Below are 18,910 nucleotides of genomic sequence, written 5' to 3'. Positions count from 1 at the left end.
CTTTTCTTTTATTCTGGATGCCCCAGAGTATCATCAGATAAAATGTCTTGTCCCCAGCAGTCCAATCCCAGTACCTTTTGCAGAATATCCGTCTGTCCCTGATGTTTTTCTTTGCTGCCCTTCTTGACACCCACCAGGCCTTCCTCCAAAAGTCTTCGCCTGCTACCATTCCTGAGCAAGCTCTGCACTGGTGGTGCCCCGATCTCGGGCCATGAATCAACCTTAGGAGAAGATCCTGGGGCTTACTGGACTTTCTTGGGCACCCTAAATCCACCTTCACAACAATTGAATCTCTCTATTCTTACTCAATCAGCATTAGAGAGATCTCCAGGATTGTCCTCGTCGACACTCTCACCTGTGCTAATGAGAGGATCACTGAAATGATGTCAGCAGGTCCTTTTGTTGCAGGGCTGAAATGTAGTGCAGACAGTTTTTTTGGGATTAAGTTCATTATCATGGCAACGAGGGACTTGGCAATTAATTGCAGTTCATCTGATCACTCTTCATGGCATTCTGGAGTCAATGCAAATTGCCATCATGAAAACTGAGGTAGCAGACTTTGTGAAAGTTAAGATTTGTGTCATTCTCAAAACATTTGGCCACGGCTGTAGAACCTTCTTCCAGCTGATCTCAGAGTCTCTCATGTACGTTCTGCCAAGATGTCCTGTGAAGTTTTTTTCTTTGCCCCTCTCCCACAGACTTACTTACCAGACAGAGCACAGTTGTTGTCTTCACAGTCTCTCCAGTTTTAGCCAGTGTTCCATCTCACTTCAGTGTTCTCCTAGGTCTCTTGGTGGCCTTCTTCACTCGTGTCCTTGTGTTATATTGGATGTCATATCTGTAAATTTTCTATGTCTCCCTTGTTCGTTTGGTGGATTCTTGAACCTTCATTGGGGTTTTTCATTTTTTCCACGCCCACTTTGTTTGGGGTCCACCTGTTCATTTGAATGGCACACACCTGTCTAAAGAAGGTTCCACAGTCAATTATAACGTAAGCCATGAGGTTGAAGGAATTGCCTGTCAAGCTTAGAGACAGGATTATGTTGAGGCACGGATCTGAAGAAGGCTACAAAAAATCCAAGCAATGCTGAAGATCCCCCAGGAGCGCAGTAACCTGCATAATTCTTAAATGGAAGAAGTATGGAACAATCACAACTCTTTCTAGAGCTTGCTTCCTGGCCAGACTGAGTAATTATCGGAGAAGGGCTATTGTAAGATGAGGTGAACAAGAACTTGGTGGTCACTCTGGCTGAGCTCCAGAGCACAGAGAGGTGACTTGACTGAAGTGTTTAACATCATGAAGGGAATTAGTCCAGTGGATCGAGATTGTGACTTTAAAATCAGTTCAACAATAACACGAGGATACAGTTGGAAACTTAAGGGTAACAGGTGTGGAGATGAGAGAAACTCTTAGAAGGACTTACCACCATTTCAACACACCACTAATCTGGTGTTGGTGGCTGAGCTGCCAGCTGACATATGGAAGTTTGCTTGACGTTTGAAAAAAAGATACCCAAAGGACTCTCAGAGTATGAGAAACCAGATTCTCTGGCCTGATGAAACCAAAATTGAACTCTCTGTGGCCTCAATTCTAAGTGTCAAGTCTGAAGGACACCAGGCACCACTCATCAACTGTGCAATACCATTTCAGTGGTGAAGCTAACACAGTTCTGTGGCGTTAGGGACTGGCCGAACAGAATAAGTGACTGTGATATCCTTTAATGAAAATCTGCTCCAGAGGGCTCTGGGCCAAAACGTCATCTAACAACAGGACAAAGCAAAAACAAGACAGCTGTGGCTTAGGGACAACTCTGTGAACGTCCTTGAGTGGCCCAACCTAAGCCTGAACTTGAAATGAATCAAACACCTCTAGGAAGGCCTGACAAATAGCTGCTCACCGACCACCTCTGTCCAACCTGATAGAGCTTTGGAGGATCTGCAGAGAAGAATGGCAGAAAATCCCCACAAGTCCAGATGTTAAGCTTGATGCTTAACTCCAGAAGAGAAGACTCCAGAATGGCTGCCATAGGGGCTTCAGTGAAGTATTATTGCGTGTCAGTGCGATACTTGAGTTTTCGATAAATTTGCAAAAATTAATAAAATGCTGTTTTTCGCTTTGTCATCCTTGGGATATTGAATGTTGCTTAACGCCCACGAGTTTGTTTGTAGGCTTCACGGATTCTAGTGTTAATGATTTTAGGGGTGTCAAAATTAAGTGATTTTAGCATGAGTCCGCACCATAATAAATTATGTAAAAAAAAAATGAAGGCGTCTGATTACTTTCTGAAGGCGTTATTCTATTTATTCTACAAATTTCAAGCAAGGTGTTTGTGAAAGTTCAGTCAAAGTAGCGTTTTTTTTATTTTTATTTATTCCCCATTTTCCTCTCTGTGTATTGTTGATGTTGAATTTCGAGCTCAAAGCAAACATAATACTGTAAAGTGAGCCTAATAAGACCCGAAAGGCTGGAATGAAGTCTGGGAGACGAATCATCCGTCGGCACGACTGTGTCTGCTGTCTTGCAGGCGCTCATTCCCTGCAGCTCTCATATTTTACATTCTGTTTTCTAATTAGTGCAAGCGAGCTCCTATTAGTGAGTCCTGTTAATGGAGCTGCCTGAAGCCTGAAGCGCCCTCCGACCCAACTGACAACAAGTAATTGTGGCCGGGCTTTGGCTGCCTGTTTCTTTCTTCTCCCTTACAATTTGCTGATGCCTAATGAGCAGGGGGGTCATCTGTGTTGACCAAAGGAATATCACAATGACAGCTCATTCAGACAAGTAAAAAAATACTGGAATATTAATTCAAAGCACTGAGAAAGTAATCGTTCCAGAATGTTCCCTCGGTACTTTTTTTTTTTTCGTCTTGCGTCTGAATCTTCTTAATTTAGAACATTTGCTTTCAATTTGAAAAGGATCACCTCTGCATGTATGAAGGAGACGAAACATCTGTATGGCGGCGGAGCCCCGTCCTTTACGGAATTAAAACCCATCTCGACTTCACAGACAATTATCCCTGTAAGGCAGGAGAGAACAGAGCGGCCCGAAGCTAATCGCGTACAATTAAACGACGGCAGCGAGTCTGTTTCAAGTCACAGAAATCACTTACCTGCTCTACTAAAACGAGGGACAAAGCTGCCGTCATCTTTACTTAGAGAACTGGTTATGTGTTTTAGCCGTCTGCCTGAATATGAGATGATTGCATGTTCAAATCATTCATTTTGCACTTTAAATGCTTGCCATGGTAAATTACGGGAGTGTCAAAATTTAGAAAATAACATTTAGAAATGGGAACATCATCAAAAGAGCAAAGAAGATTATATTAACTCTGTAAAATATTCAGACTGAACGGTCTTATTTATATAATGCCCTTTCTATGCTCAAACATGGCGTCTCGGGCATGCGTGCGTACATAGGAGACTACTTTAGGGCTCTTGTGTTTGCAATTCCTTGCCGCTCCAGGGTTTGGCACTGTGTGATGAGGCCTTTTCTTTACCTCCCTCTGTGGACTGGAAGATTGACAGCTGTACCACCTCTGACATCACTTCTGGTGTCCGTCCACCTGGACCCGCCTCTTCCTGCCAACAGAACCCAGAGCTGGCAGATCGGCCCTCTTTTGTTAGTTGTGTTATGAACTCGCGTCTCTGCAATTATTGTGCGTTTCCTTTTGTCTTGCAGTCATTCCATTATACGGGGTTACCAGAGTGATACCCCAACTCTTCATCGTTATCTTTTCTTTGTCTTACGGTGGACATTTACCAGGAGAAGCTGAGGAGTCCACCCAACACATTACAATCAGCAAGCAGCAAACAGAGATGAGCACTTTCATGAGTCATTCGTTTTTTTTCACAGTGAATAGTATTTTGTGGTTCATTCAATTTTTAGTGTCAGAGAATGCATACAAACTATTATTTTCTCGATTTTCTATTAAGGTAAAAAGATTAAATTACTTATTGTTACGTTTTTGCTTTACTGAGGTGACCTGTCGCTTCTCCTGCAGGTGCCGCCATTTTGTGGTTCATTGACGTGACGTGTCAAGTCATATCTAGGGGCGTGGCTCAGATCGACACTCGTTGTGATGTCATTATCGTCAAACTTTATAAGCTGATGCCACCTAGGGAGTGATGTCAAAGCACATTGATAGTTTTGTGATTTTGTTTTTTCATTTTTTTTGTAAATTGCCTTGAAATAATTTTATTAAAGTATACGAGCCCCAGAGATGGCGTGCGTTACAAAAAAAAAAAAAAGAAGCATACATTATGGGAACAATTTACTATTCATGTGCAGGTTTTATTTAAAATATTCCCTTGATTTAGGTAATTCATGCACAGGTTTTAATTAAAATATTCCTTCAATTTAGTTAATTAGTGTCAGAAAACCGTATATGAGCTTTTAGTTTCTCAATTTTCTGTTAAGGTAAAAGGTTGTAATTATTTCTCGTTCTATTTTTCTTTACTGAGATGACTTCTTGTTTTTCCTTCTGGCACTGACATTTTGCAGCTCATTCATGTGACTTGCCAAGTTGTATCTAGGGTGTGTGGCTCAGATCGTCACGCGCTATGATGTCATTAACGTCAAACGTTTATGAACTTTTCACATATTAACACCCATATTGTTCTTGGTCAGAAATATTCTTTCAAATGTGCAAAGTATTTAAAAAGTACAAAGGTACTGAATTAAGGGTTCTTAGGGGAATGAGAGATTTCAGTTTTTGATGTTTAAAAGAATTGCGATCCTGTCTGAAAATGTGTTCACTTTGTCGTTATGGGTTATTGTATGTAGGTTGAAGGGCAAAAAATGTCTATTATATCCATTTAAAATTAAATCTACAACAAAATAAAAAGTGAAGGAAGTGAATGCACTATATGTTAGCCCTACAACTAAAAGAGGGGGTACTTACTTTTTCACACAACTATAGAAATTGCTCTTTGCTGCACCCTTAGGTCAGTTTGGGTATTGCTTTTTAGTTTAAATCAAAAATGTATGAAACGCAAAATGTTATGCGGTAGACAATTATTTATTTGTATCCAAATGAGTTTAAGTTGCCTGCATGTGCTGCTGTGGCTTTAACCCTTTACTGTACATTATTCATGAGAATATTGGTACCCCATCCAGAGTTGGCTCCTGCTTCGCCTCCCAACATGGCCAAGATAAGCCTCATCTTCCCAATATGGTCAGTATGTGTTCTGTGTCCGACTGCCTCCCCTAATGTGGCTCATCTTTTAAGGTGATATTCCAGGCAGTGCACCTGAGAAATTTTAACACTTGTGACCCTTAGGGGGCGTTGCAGCACCCAAACCCTCAGACACCACCACACAAACATAAGTCCTGGGAACTAGCAAGTCATTTATTACCAGTATTACCTTAACGAGGTTTCTTTCAACACACACAATTCCTCTTTGTTTCTCTTTGTCATCTCCTCCACACCTCCAGGCAGACTTTGCCCTCCTTCCACCCGACTCCCACTCTCCTGGATGAAGTCGAGCGACTCCTTTTATCTTAGACCTGAGAGTACTTCCACTGTCAGGGCATAGCCTGATGGAAGTACTTCCTTGTCAATCAGAAATCCCAATAACCAAGGAGCACAGCTCCTAATACCTCCCCCTCGGTGGTACCCAGGGGAATTTAACAGGGCTGCTCTATGGCACTACCACCTCCAGCATGCCTTTCAGATGTCTACTGGTGTACGTGACTCCAAGACTGCTGCAACCTAACGGTTTTGGGAAGCATGTAGGTTGAACAATTCAGCTCCCCTGGCCTTCCTTCAAGCTGGAATCCCGGCCGGGTAATGTTTGTCCATCTAAACCTGCTGGGATGCCAGCATACCCTCTCTACAGATGGCCAGATCCCTGTTTATCATCTTTTCATGCCTATTTGCCACCGAGGCCTTTCAGCCATCCATTACACCCTTCTTCACTAAGTGTGTGTTAATTTTTTCCAGGATGAAAGGTTTCAGCTGAAACTGAATCAAAAGATGGATCACTACCTCCCCGGCTTTGAGGAAAGCAGGCCAGTGAGACCCAAATCAGGTAAGTGATGCTGCCTTTGACGTCCTTCTTTCTCGTTGTCCGATGTGCCCCATGTGCTACCTCCACATCTGTGAGAGGCAGATAGAAGCAGAGAGAAAAGACAAAAGAAAGAACTGGCAAAGAGCCGTGGGCTCGGGGGAATTGTATATTTTTTATGTTTCCTTGGGACAGAAAAAAAGTCTTTGAAATTAATTAAATGATGTCACGCCTGATTTTATCTGATTTGGAAGTAATTTATCACTCTTTTGCTGCTTCTATTAACCATCCAATTGGCATAATAATTCATCTTTACAAAGGGGCTCAAGGGTAATTTATTGAGAGGAAGGCTAATTCTTCGACGTGTTAATGTCTGTAATTGGGACTATTTTCCCAGTGAGTGACAATTGTTCCGCAATTAAAGCTCATTGCGATTGCCTCTGCAGACAACTGCCGTTTTATCAGAGAGTGAAATATCTTGAGCTTGTTGTGCAATTATTGAAGGAAAGATCATTATAATTCTCTTTTTTGTGTGTGTGTGTGTGTGTCACTCTCTCTCTCTCCAATTCTGAATATCTCCTTCTCTGACTCTGCTGTAAGTGTTAGTAATCATATATTGGGCAAGAATGCATCGCATATAGGATGGGTGGGTAGCATGTTGACACAGAATAACACAGACGTCCACTAGCATCCTTCACCAAACTTCAAGAAAAATGGAACTGCTTCTCAAAGGACCCCCAGTTCAACTCCAAAAAGCATGGCAACCTCTCACTGGACCTCTCTTGCAAACTTCTATCTTCAACCTCTGTCTCCCAGCAATGGCGATTCTGTGTTAAGGGCCAGTGATGCTGCATACAATACACTATATGGCCAAAAGTATGTGGGCGCAGCATCTCCAGATTATTGATGTTCAGGTGTTTCAATTTGAACAGGTACATCACATCAGCACACAGCCATGCCATCCCCATTGGCAGTAGGATGGGCCGTAGCAGTGACTATAAATATGGCACTGTTACAGGATGACACCTTTGCCACAAGTCAGTCGGTGAAATTTCTGCTCTCATAGATCTGCCCCAGTCAGCTGTAAGTGCTATTATAGTGAAGAAGAAGCGTTGAGGAGCAACAACAACTCAACCATGAAGTGGTAGACCACCCAGACTTTCAAAAGTTGGGATGCCAAGTGCTGAAGCATGTACAAATTGTGCATCACTCACAACAGAGTTCAAAACTACCTCTGGAAATAACATCAGCATAAGATGTGTGCATCTGGAGTGTCAGGAATGGCTTTCCATGGCTGAGCAGCTGCCTACAAGCCTAAGGTAACAATACACAATGCCAGTTTTCAGCTGGAGTGGTTTAAAGCTCACCGCCGGTGCACTGCGGAGCTCTAGAAACGTGTTCTCTGGAGTGATGAATCACACTGTACTATCTGTCAGTCTGATGGACCAGTCTGGCCTTGGTTGATGCCAGAAGAACACTACCTTCTGGACTGAATAGTGCCTACCTTAAAGGTTGGTGGAGGAGCGATAATGGCAGAGTTTGGGCTCAATGAAGGGTCCTGTTATTGCTACAGCAGACAAAGATATTTTAGACAAATATGTGCTTCGAACTGTGGCAATAGTTTGGAGAAGTCACTTATCTGCTCCCACTTTACTGTGCCCCATTGCACAAAGCCAAGTCTATAACGACTTGGAGGGACTCAAGATGGCCTCCATTATATATCTGTATATTAAATAATTCTAATATGAACGAATTGATAAGAGTGACAGGTAGATAGACAAATAGGAAAGGCGTTGTATCATAGACTGATACGTAGATGGATAGAAAGGCACTATAACATAGATAGATAAATAGATTTGAAAGGTGATCACAGATAGATAAGCAGATATGAAAGACACCATATAATAGATAGATGGACAGAACATTGGTTTTCTCCCGGTGGAATTTTGTTTGGCAAAGGCTATTTAAAATAAATAAATACACACACTTGCTATAGGTCTGAACATACATGAGAATGACTAAAAAGAAAGAAACGTCTAACTTGGCAGTCCAGTCCCAGTGAGGCGCTATACAGGGTGTGATATATGGTCAGCAGTTCATCCCGGCCAATACTCCCACGTTGCTAGACGGAGTCCTTCCTGCAATATGGAGGTGCCCCGAATTCCAGCAGGGCATCATGGACAATGGAGTTCGGCAACACAGCCCTGCTGGATACAATGGGAGCTGCCAGGGGACGCTGCAGGGAGGAACAGGGATTTGTATTTTCCATATAGCCCGGAAGTACTTCCTAGTCACGAGGACGGAAGAAACAAAGTACTTCTGGGAGATTTCATCTGACCCGGAAGTGCTATGAAATCACATGGACTGAGGGGCAGAAGCACTTCTGGGTCAAGAAATATAAAAGGACTCGGGGAAACCCCAGCAGGCTGAGCCGGAGTTGGGAGGAAGGGTGATGGAGCTGCTGGGAGTGGAGGATTGTGATTAGTGTATTGTATTATTGATTATTGATTGTTTATTGTGAGTATTGTGGAGGTGAAGGTGCTTTGTGCACATTATTGAAATATTAAATTCATTTCTTGAACTTTTACCTGGTGTCTGACGTGCGGTCTAAGGGTTCAGGGGTCAACAGCGCCCCCTATCTGTCACAAGGGATATTGCCGCTGGTATGCTGAGTAATTTGTTGGCTGAATGTCTTCAATGTTAGTGCAGCTTTGTTCATCATGGCACTCGGTTTGGTCTTCATTCTCTCCTTCATTACCACCTTTTTGTGGGGTTTTCACATTGATGTCTTTTCTATCTGTGTATCTATAATATGGCACCTTTCCTACCTATCTGCTTACCTATTTAGTGCCATTCCTGCCTAACTATCAATGTATCAAAAATTGTGGTTTTCATGTCAATAGAATACACTGACTTTGTTTTCAGTCCATCTATTATATAGTGATTTTCTTATACAGTATACCAGCAGTATCAATGTCCTGTATATCATATTCTCTCTATCTATTTATCTATCTGTTGTAAATTGACTTTCATATCTTTCCTATCTATCTATCTATCTATCTATCTATCTATCTATCTATCTATCTATCTATCTATCTATTATATAGTGCCTTTCATATTTATTTATCTATCTATCTATCTATTATATATTCCCTACAGATTTTATTTTTTCTCCAGCCGTCTGGAGTTTTTGTTTTTTCTGTCCCCCCTGGCCATTGAACCTTACTCTTATTCGATGTTAATGTTGATTTATTTTTTATAATTATGTCTTTCATTTTTCTATTCTTTAATATGTAAAGCACTTTGAGCTACTGTTTGTATGAAAATGTGCTATATAAATAAATGTTGTTGTTGTTGTTGTTGTTGTAGTGCCTTTCACATCTATCTATCTATCTATCTATCTATCTATCTATCTATCTATCTATCTATCATACAGTGCCTTTCATATCTATCTATCATATTATCATATAGTGCCTTTCATATCTATATATCTATCTATCTATCTATCTATCTATCTATCTATCTATCTATCTATTATATAGTGCCTTTCATATCAATCTATCATATTATCATATAGTGCCTTTCATATCTATATATCTATCTATCTCTCATACAGTGCCTTTCATATCTATCTATCTATCTCTCATATAGTGCCTTTCATATCTATCTATCTATCTATCATATAGTGCCTTTCATATCTATCTATCTATCTATCTATCTCTCATATAGTGCCTTTCATATCTATCTTTTATCTATCTATCTATCTATCTATCTATCTGTCTGTCTGTCTATCTATCAGAAACAGTGGTCTTCCTATCGGTGTTCTACACGGACCTTCTATTCTATGCCTCTATTATATGTCGCCTTTCCCATTTATGTCCTGTAAAGTGTCATTCCTGTGTTTGTCCTGTATATATAGAGTGCCCTCCATAATTGTTTAGTCAAAGGCACCATGTAGAATGACAACACTTTTTCTTTGTGTTCCTCCCATTTCAGGACACCATAATATTTGGCACAATTGATGTCATAGGTGGCTACTTTGTGGTTACTCAGGTGTGTTTCATGGCTTCATAAGACACCTCAGGTTTCTTCTGCCCTTTGGAGTCTGGAGTTGCCATTGTTGTGAAGCTGGTTGGAGTTTGAGGCCCTAACTTAGTTGCTCATCTGTTGGCTCACTTCACATCAAATATATGCTTAGGTGCTGTTTAAGTGTCAAGAAAAGTCAATTAAAATAAAAGTAAATTAGTTAATTAGCAGCAAAAACTGGTCACTAATTAAGAAAAGAGAGAATGAAACCTTGCAGCCACAGTAGCTCTTCAGGACTGGAGTAGGAGACCCCTGCTCTAGAAGGACACCATTATACTTTTAAGATCTGTTCGGTAACATAACATTTTCTTTTCAAGTCTGCAGAGGAATCCTTTAGCTGTATTGTCGCAGTCTCAAGTTATGTAGTGAAATTTTCCTTTTCCTTTTATTTATTTATTTATTTATTTTTTGACATAATAGAGCCTTCAGGAGATGTTAAAGCAGCCATTAAAAGATCGACCTCACCCAGTGTCTTTGAACGCCTCTCATCCAATGTGAAAAGGTAACCGTTTTAATTATTTTTACTTTCAAGAAGACTGGTAACAATTTTAAAAAGAACTCCGTAAATGAAATTTATGGAACATTACAAAAGAAGAAATTGAAACTAATGTCAGATAAACCAGCCAGTGTTTTCCTCGTCTACAATTCTGACTACACTGAGAGTGAAGCTGCACTAAATTACTGCAGTGGACGCTGTCCTACCAAAATATTGAATTCGCAGAATGTACTCATTGAAACCCTTAAGAGTTCACCGTGTACTGTTTAAATATCAGCCTTCATCTTAAATGTCTATTTTTTCAGTAGATTTGTGTATAAATGGAATTCAAATTGCATTCCTTTTTTAATCTTTCATTTTTAGCGCCTCGGTTATTTTATGATGTTTAGAAGTAAAGAATTGCATTGACACTCTTCTGATAATATTTGCGTTTTTTTTAATATTTTTTTTTTAAATAAAGATATTCATTGGGGTGACTGGGGGGTATCAACAGGCCTTATTAATGGGTGCCATGAGAAAGTACCCCATGCCATTACACTCCCCCACCAGCCTTTAACACTGACACAATTGTGAATCGATCTGAGGATATAATTTATTTACGCCAAATTCTGCGCATGTTTTATATTTGTGATTAATTTTGACCACTGATCTCTTTTCATTTTGACATTGAAGAGTCTGTTTGTGTTAATCTGTGTCAAAAGAGACAGATCCATTGGGGTTCAATGTTGTATAAGAAGGAAATGTCAAAATTCCAGTGGGGTGAATGCTTTGCATAGATAGAACTTTATTTGTCCCCAGGGGAAAATGTGGCTTTTTACAGAAGCTTTTTAAACAAACAAACAAACAAACAGATGGAGGGATACACACACTGAACACACACCAGAATCGCTAAAAAGAAAGAAAACTTCTGACCTGGCACTCCCTGTGAAACACTATGCAGAAGTATTGCAGTTGGTATAAAGGAGCCCTCCGTAGAGACAGGCTTGTTCTGAATGACTCGTTAGCTTAAAGTCCTCAGTGTTGTTATGTCACAGAGAGGATGTGCAGCGTTGTTCATAATGGCACTCAGTTTTCTTTTAATTCCTTCCTTCTCTACTACCTCCAGGGGGTCCGGAGTGCATCACATAGCTGAGCGTGTCCTTTTAATTGGCTTGCTGACTTGGTGGGTCTCTCCTGAAGTGACATTACTGGCCCAGCCCACCACAGTGGCCATCAGAGAGTTGTAGAAGATGTGAAGGAGGTCACTTCTCACATTCAAGGAACACAGTCACCTAAAAAAAAACAGCCTGCTGTGCCGTTTCATATTTAGTTCCTCTGTGTTCCAAGACCAGACCAACCTGTCATTATTGTGGACCCCCGAGAGGTGCACTACCTCTACATCCACTGCCTGAACAGTGACAGGACATAGAGGCAATAAGCACTTCCTTGGTTTTGCTGAGGTTGAGTTGCAGATATTTCTTAAAGTTCTCCACCTGACTCCTCTCCTGTGTCTCACACCCCATAAGTGCGGAATCAGCTGAGAATTTCTGCAACTGACACGTCCAGGCGTTATATTTATAATAATTATAATATACATTTATAGTCTCAGGTATATGGAGTGAAGAGAACAAGAGACAGGACTGTTCCTTGTATCACTGTTTAATGCTCCTTGCCACAAAGCGCACATCTTGCCATGCTGCCATCATTGCTCATGCCAGTGAGTTCAGTTTAGTCCACTGGACTATGCAGTCCCCAGAACTCAATCCAATAGAGTGTCTTTGGCACAAAGTGGCACAAGAGGGCTAAGTTTATTTCTCAACTGCACGGAGCTGTCAAGCGTCATAAGTGCAGGTGATATACAGGGGTGGGCAAAAGAAGGTTTGCATTACGCGAGGCTGGCAATTGAAGCACTTATGTGCACTGTGCCATTGTGGCATTCTTTTGAGTCAATAAAGCTATTGTAATAATCATAACCTGTATGTCTTCTTGCATACAGGCCACTGGAAACCTACTTTTGCTCACCCCTGTGCATGTAAATTTGTCACATTGTGACGCCCAGGAGGACGAGAGGAGGGCTTGTGCCTCCTCCAGACTGCGAGGGGGCGTCCGTCCTGGTTATGTTGGGGGCCTCGGGTAGAGGGCTTGGAAGCCCAGCCCTGTAGGGACCCGTGGCCACCGCCAGGCAGCGCTCCGATGCCGGTTTATCCCGTGTGGTCCCCGGCCGGGGCTGGAGCCCACACGGGATGCCTTGGAGGACCAGAGGAGGGCGTGTGCCTCCTCCAGACCGAGAGGGGGCATCCGTCCTGGTTATGCAGGAGGCCTCGGGTAGAGGGCTTGGAAGCCCAGCCCTGTAGGAACCCGTGGCCACCGCCAGGCGGCGCCCCAGTGCCTATTTATCCCGGGAGCCCGGCACTTCCGCCACACCAGGAAGTGCCGGGGGGAAGACGACAGGGGACAACCGGACGGCTTCCGGGTGCGCAGCCGGCACTTCTGCCACACAGGGGTGTGGCCAAGACGAATTGCCGGGAAGCAGCTGGAGCCCATCCGGGTTCCTATAAGAGGGGCCGCCTCCCTCCAGTCATTGGTGGATGTCGGAAGGTAGTTGGCAGAGCTGGGGAGAGGACAGGAGGCGGCCAGAGGACTTTGGGGGAATCGGTGCAGGAGGCACTGGGGGTGCACGTGAGCACAAAACATTGTAAATAATTGTAATTAAACAGTGTGTTGGGTGAACTTATGATGTCCGTCTGTGTGTGTCCGGGCCAGCGTTCACAACATATCAAATATTCAGGCTCATTTTGATCCTTTATTTACCATTTTTAGTAAGTTTATTAAGCACATTCAGATGTAGTATTTATGGTTTTAGTAGCAGTACTTTATATAGTAGTAGATAGATAGATAGATAGATAGATAGATAGATAGATAGATAGATAGATAGATACTTTATTAATCCCAAGGGGAAATTCACAAGTAGTTGTTGTTGTTATATTTTATATTATTACCTTTATTAATATCATTATTTGTAGTAGTGGTGGTGGTTGTAGTATTAAACTAATTTTTGTTTTAGAACATTAGAGTCTGGATGAGAGCAGGCCATTCAGCCCAACAAAGCTCACCAGTCCTATGCACTTCATTCTTGTAAAATCAAATCAAGTCGAGTTTTGAAGATCCCTAAAGTTCTACTCTCCTCCACCATACTACTTGGTCACTTAGTCCACGTGTCTGTGTTCTCTGCGTGAAGAAAACCCTCCTAACGTTTATGTGAAGTTTACCCCTCACAAGTTTCCAACTGTGTCCCCACATTCTCGATGAACTAATTTTGAAATCACAATCTTAATCCTCTGTGCTAATTCCCTTTATAATTTGAAACACTTCAGTCAGCTCTCCTCTTAATCTTCTTTTGCGTAAACTGTAAAGGCTCGGCTCTTTTGATTTTTCTGCATAATTCATCCCCTGTAGCCTAGTCGCTCTTCTCTGGACTTTTTCCAGTGCTGCTCTGTCTTTTTTTGTAACCTGCAGACTGCTACACACAGCCACACCAGTGCTTTATAAAGCTTGCACCAAACCTCCTTGGACTTGTACTGCACACGTCAAGGCGCTATATATAACCTGGCATTCTTAATGACTTCTGAACACTGCCAGGAAGTTGATGGTGTCATCCACTGTGACTCCTAAGCCCCATTGCACTGGGGTCCTGAGGTTAAAATAATTATACTACAAAGGTCCCTGAGGTTAAGGGATTTGTTTATATTATTTTTGTTAAGATCTGATGTACAGTAATTGTAAAGAGCCCGGTTTTGTAAAAAATATAATTTTTGTCAAAAAATATGCCATATTAAAAATTTGATCATTATAATTAGAACTAGTGTAGAATATTCTAAAAACCTAATTGTAGTTTCCCGAGTAAGGCTAGAATTAATAGATATGGATTTCTTAATGAATTCCAAATTTAGGGCGGCACGGTGGCGCAGTGGTAGCGCTGCTGCCTCGCAGTTAGGAGACCTGGGTTCGCTTCCCGGGTCCTCCCTGCGTGGAGTTTGCATGTTCTCCCGTGTCTGCGTGGGTTTCCTCCGGGTGCTCGGTTTCCTCCCACAATCCAAAGACATGCAGGTTAGGTGGATTGGCGATTCTAAATTGGCCCTAGTGTGTGCTTGGTGTGTGGGTGTGTTTGTGTGTGTCCTGCGGTGGGTTGGCACCCTGCCCTGGATTGGTTCCTGCCTTGTGCCCTGTGTTGGCTGGGATTGGCTCCAGCAGACCCCCGTGACCCTGTATTCGGATTCAGCGGGTTAGAAAATGGATGGATGGATGGATTCCAAATTTGGAGTCATTTTCAGGTTTGACCAGTAGGGGGCGGTATACTTGAACCGAAATCATGAAAATTAAGTAGGAAATGAGTGGAATTAGTAAGAAAGATTAAAAACTAGAGAGTAACCATAGAGAGGACAAGATTTATATGGTTTTGAAGAGTTTGTGTAACATTTTATGGAATGGGTGTATATACCTTTAAAAATAAATGTTTTATGAACAGAACAGTGTACCCATGCATGCCATCGGGCAAATATCCCCTTACCCTAATCCTAAATCCTTCTCACAAGGCGTATTTTGGATTTTCATACCTCCCTTTGTGTATTCAAAATTAACATTTTTATTTCCAATGTGTTACACTTTGCATTTACTGACATTATATTTCATCTGCCCAAGTCTGTATGCTGTCCAAGTCCCTCTGTGGTGAGGCTCCAGCTTAGAGATTTGAGATGATCTGACAATAACTTCATATCAAGTGCAGATTTAACCAGCTTGTTATTTATGGTTATGCAGATCATTTACATATATTCAAAATAGCTGCGACCCCTGCACTGACCCCTACTGGACCCCACTCATAACACATACCCCAATTCTGATACGGTTCCTCGCACCATCCTCTGTTTTCTGTGTCCGAGTCATTTCTGAACTCCTCTACACACCACGCCCCGAACTTCCACTTCTTTTAGTTTGGTACCCAACTTGGATTCAGGGAGGGGTGGAATGAGGTTAGGGGGGCAGGAAGATTCTGCCCAGGGCCCCAGTTTGGCTCAGGGTGGCACAGGTTAAATGCGCTATATAAATGTAACCCTTTAATGGAAAACAGGAATGGTTTAACAGGTGGAGGCCACTGACATTTTTCCCTCCTCATCTTTTCTGACTGTTTCTTCACTAGTTTTGCATTTGGCTACAGTCAGTGTCACTACTGGTAGCATGAGGCGATACCTGGACCCTACAGAGGTTGCACAGGTAGTCCAACTTCTCCAGGATGGCACATCAATACGTGTCATTGCCAGAAGGTTTGCTGTGTCTCCCTGCACAGTCTCAAGGGCATGGAGGAGATTCTAGGAGACAAGCAGTTACTCTAGGAGAGCTGGAGAGGGCCATAGAAGGTCCATAACCCATCAGCAGGACCAGTATCTGCTCCTTTGGGCAAGGAGGAACAGGATGAGCACTGCCAGAGCCCTACAAAATGACCTCCAGCAGGCCACTGGTGTGAATGTCTCTGACCAAACAACCAGAAAGACTTCATGAGGGTGACCCAAGGGTCCCATGTCCTCTAATGGGCCCTGAGCTCACTGCCCAGCAGCTTGCAGCTCGATTGGCATTCGCCATAGAATACCAGAATTGGCAGATGCACCACTGGTGCCCTGTGCTTTTCACAGATGAGAGCAGGTTCACCCTGAGCACGTGACAGAAGTGAAAGGGTCTGGAGAAGCCATGGAGAACATTATGCTGCCTGTAACATCATTCAGCTGAGCAGTTTGGTGGTGGGTTAATGATTGTCTGGGGAGGCATATCCATGGAGGGTCACACAGACTGCTACAGGCTTGACAAAGGCACCTTGGCTGCCATTAGGTATCAGGATGAAATCCTTGGACCCATTGTCAGACCCTATGCTGGTACAGTGGCTCCTGGTGCATGACAATTCCTGGCCTCATGTGGTGAGAGTATGCAGGCAGTTCCTGGAGGATGAAGGAATTGATACCATTGACTGGCCACCACACTTTCCTGACCTAAATCCAATAGAACACCTCTGGGACATTATGTTTTGGTCCATCCAATGCCACCAGGTTGCACCTCAGACTGTCCAGGAGCTCAGTGATGTCCTGGTCCAGATCTGGGAGGAGATCCCCCACAACACCATCTGTCATCTCATTAGAAGCATGCACCGATGTTGTCAGGCATGTATACAAGAACACAGGGGCCATACAAAGTGCTGCGTACAATTTGGAGTTGCTGCAATTCAATTTTGGCAAAATGGACGAGCCTGCCACATCATTTATTCACTCTGATTTTTGGGGCGTCTTTGAATTCAGGGCTCTGTAGGTTGATCATTTTCATTTCCATCAAACGATGTGGCATCCTTTCGTTCCTAACACATTACCCAGTCTATATCAGTATAGATATCCAGGAGGATTTCTTTTTCCCCATTGAGATCTGATGTGTTTTCAAAGTGTTCCTTTAATTTTTTTGAGCAGTTTATATATCTGTTTATAATATGTATTGTCTTATCGTTATGTCATATTGCACCTTGTCTACCTCTGTAACTATCCAGTGAGGCACAAGCTTTGCACTCCAAACATGAAATTGTTGGTTCAGTTACTGCTTCTGACATTGTGTAACCCTGATCACGTCACTCCACCTGCCTGTGCTCCGATTAGGGAAAACAAAAAAAAAAATGTAACTACATTTTGCTCAGATGTTGTTGATCAACTTGGATAAAGACACCAGCAAAATAATAAGTATGTTATTTTTCAATCATATGGTGCCCTATCTACAGTATATGGTATACTAGCAGGAGTACATAAATGCTGTCCGTAATGGAGTAAAGTGCAGGCGTGGTCATTAAACACATTTCCAGGAGGAAAAATCTGTCCCCAAACTAAAATTTCACTGATTAAACCCACCTTGGGGGGCATCTTTGCATAGCAGTGCCAAATCCCAAAAGTACACCCTAAGGGCACTTCTGTGATTAAACACAGGTGTGGGCAGTAAATGAAGATCCCTGAAGGGAACAATTTGAGAACTAAACATGAGAAATCTGTGCAAAATGTGGTTGTAAAAGGTTCAACATTGCGGATTTTCATACCAGACAAACACCTTAACTGTCCACTACATCGTCCATTGACTAGCTATGCGTCTCTCTATAATATTGTGCCTTATCTATTTATCATATAATTCTTTATCCACTTTGTCTGTCTTTGTCAAGATCCATCATATGCTGCTTCATCTCTATTTCTAATTACCATATCTTGACTATCCACTTAGTATGAAGCACCTTTTCTATCTATATTTTATATAGCCCTTTGTCTATGTAGATGTATATTATATTGTGCCTTATCTATCTATCATTAAGCTGAATATAATACCGTATATGGCGCCTCGTCCACCTGTCCATTACATAGTGCCTTGTCTATCTATAATACTGTGTTCACCTCTGTCATAGTGCATTATCTACTGTATATATTATATTGCATCTTATCTTTATTTCTCTATCAATCTATCTTTAAACCACATATCCAGTTCAGGGTCATCAATGTAGCTTTGGGTTCAAGACAGAAGCCAGCCCTGAATGGGTGTGCCCGCCCATCATAGGGCACACTTCCACTTACTGCCAACTTTAAAGTCACCTGCTTGTCTTAGAGCTGATTAAAGGACCAAGTTTTAAAACCACTGCACCCGACACAAACAAGTCTAAAGTAGCTTTTTTTTATTTTTAATAATTTATGATTTAAGGCCTCACTTCTGCCCTTTTTCCTCTCTTTTCCCCTCACAGGTCCCATTCCTCATTACATTCTTCAAGATGCAATGCTTTAATGCTGGGAATTGGTGCTTTGGCATCCAGTACAAGACTCCACAGTCTGAAGTCAGGCCCACACAGCACAAAGCCAAGGACGTGAAATGACGTGACGGAGAGCAAATGAGTCGCATCTCAGAAGAACATGCACAGGCTCCAGGTGGACTGTGGTTCCCTTTATTTTTTGAACTTGTGTTTCTGGTTCCACCTATTCTTGTTTGTTTCTTCTGGTATAATCTTATATTTTATTGATTTTGACCTCCATTTTTTTTTTTTTTTTTGGGTTCAATATTGGGTCGAAAGCACCCCCTGCATGGTCACAGTTGATTGACTGAGGCCAAGGCGGGTTCTTTCAGAACCAAAGTTACTGGGCTATCAAAAGCCATAAACAGAAGAAGACAACCGATTTTAAGTTCTTTGAGGCTGTTTGCATCTCTACTGTCCTTCATGGTTGTGATACCAGGATTACTTACCACACTCTTTTAATATTCCACTGGCATCACCTCCATATCAACTGGGATGAGGCC

General features: G+C 42.2%; 1 protein-coding gene across 1 annotated transcript in view; it reads left to right on the top strand.

The window, feature by feature from the left end:
• LOC120530770 overlaps nucleotides 1-18,618 on the top strand; it is a 350,925-nt gene extending 332,307 nt beyond the window's left edge. Inside the window, exons 12-14 of the mRNA XM_039755354.1 lie at nucleotides 5,940-6,027; nucleotides 10,510-10,591; nucleotides 18,363-18,618. Coding sequence (XP_039611288.1) covers nucleotides 5,940-6,027; nucleotides 10,510-10,591; nucleotides 18,363-18,486 — 294 coding nt within the window. The 3' untranslated portion in view covers nucleotides 18,487-18,618. The remainder of the gene's footprint in view (nucleotides 1-5,939; nucleotides 6,028-10,509; nucleotides 10,592-18,362) is intronic.
• The last annotated feature ends 292 nt before the right edge of the window (nucleotides 18,619-18,910 follow it).

This window comes from Polypterus senegalus, chromosome 6, assembly GCF_016835505.1.
Source record: "Polypterus senegalus isolate Bchr_013 chromosome 6, ASM1683550v1, whole genome shotgun sequence".
NCBI classification, from domain to species: Eukaryota; Metazoa; Chordata; class Cladistia; order Polypteriformes; family Polypteridae; genus Polypterus; species Polypterus senegalus.
Note: the sequence above shows the minus strand (reverse complement) of the source record. Positions and strands in the feature narration are given on the sequence as shown.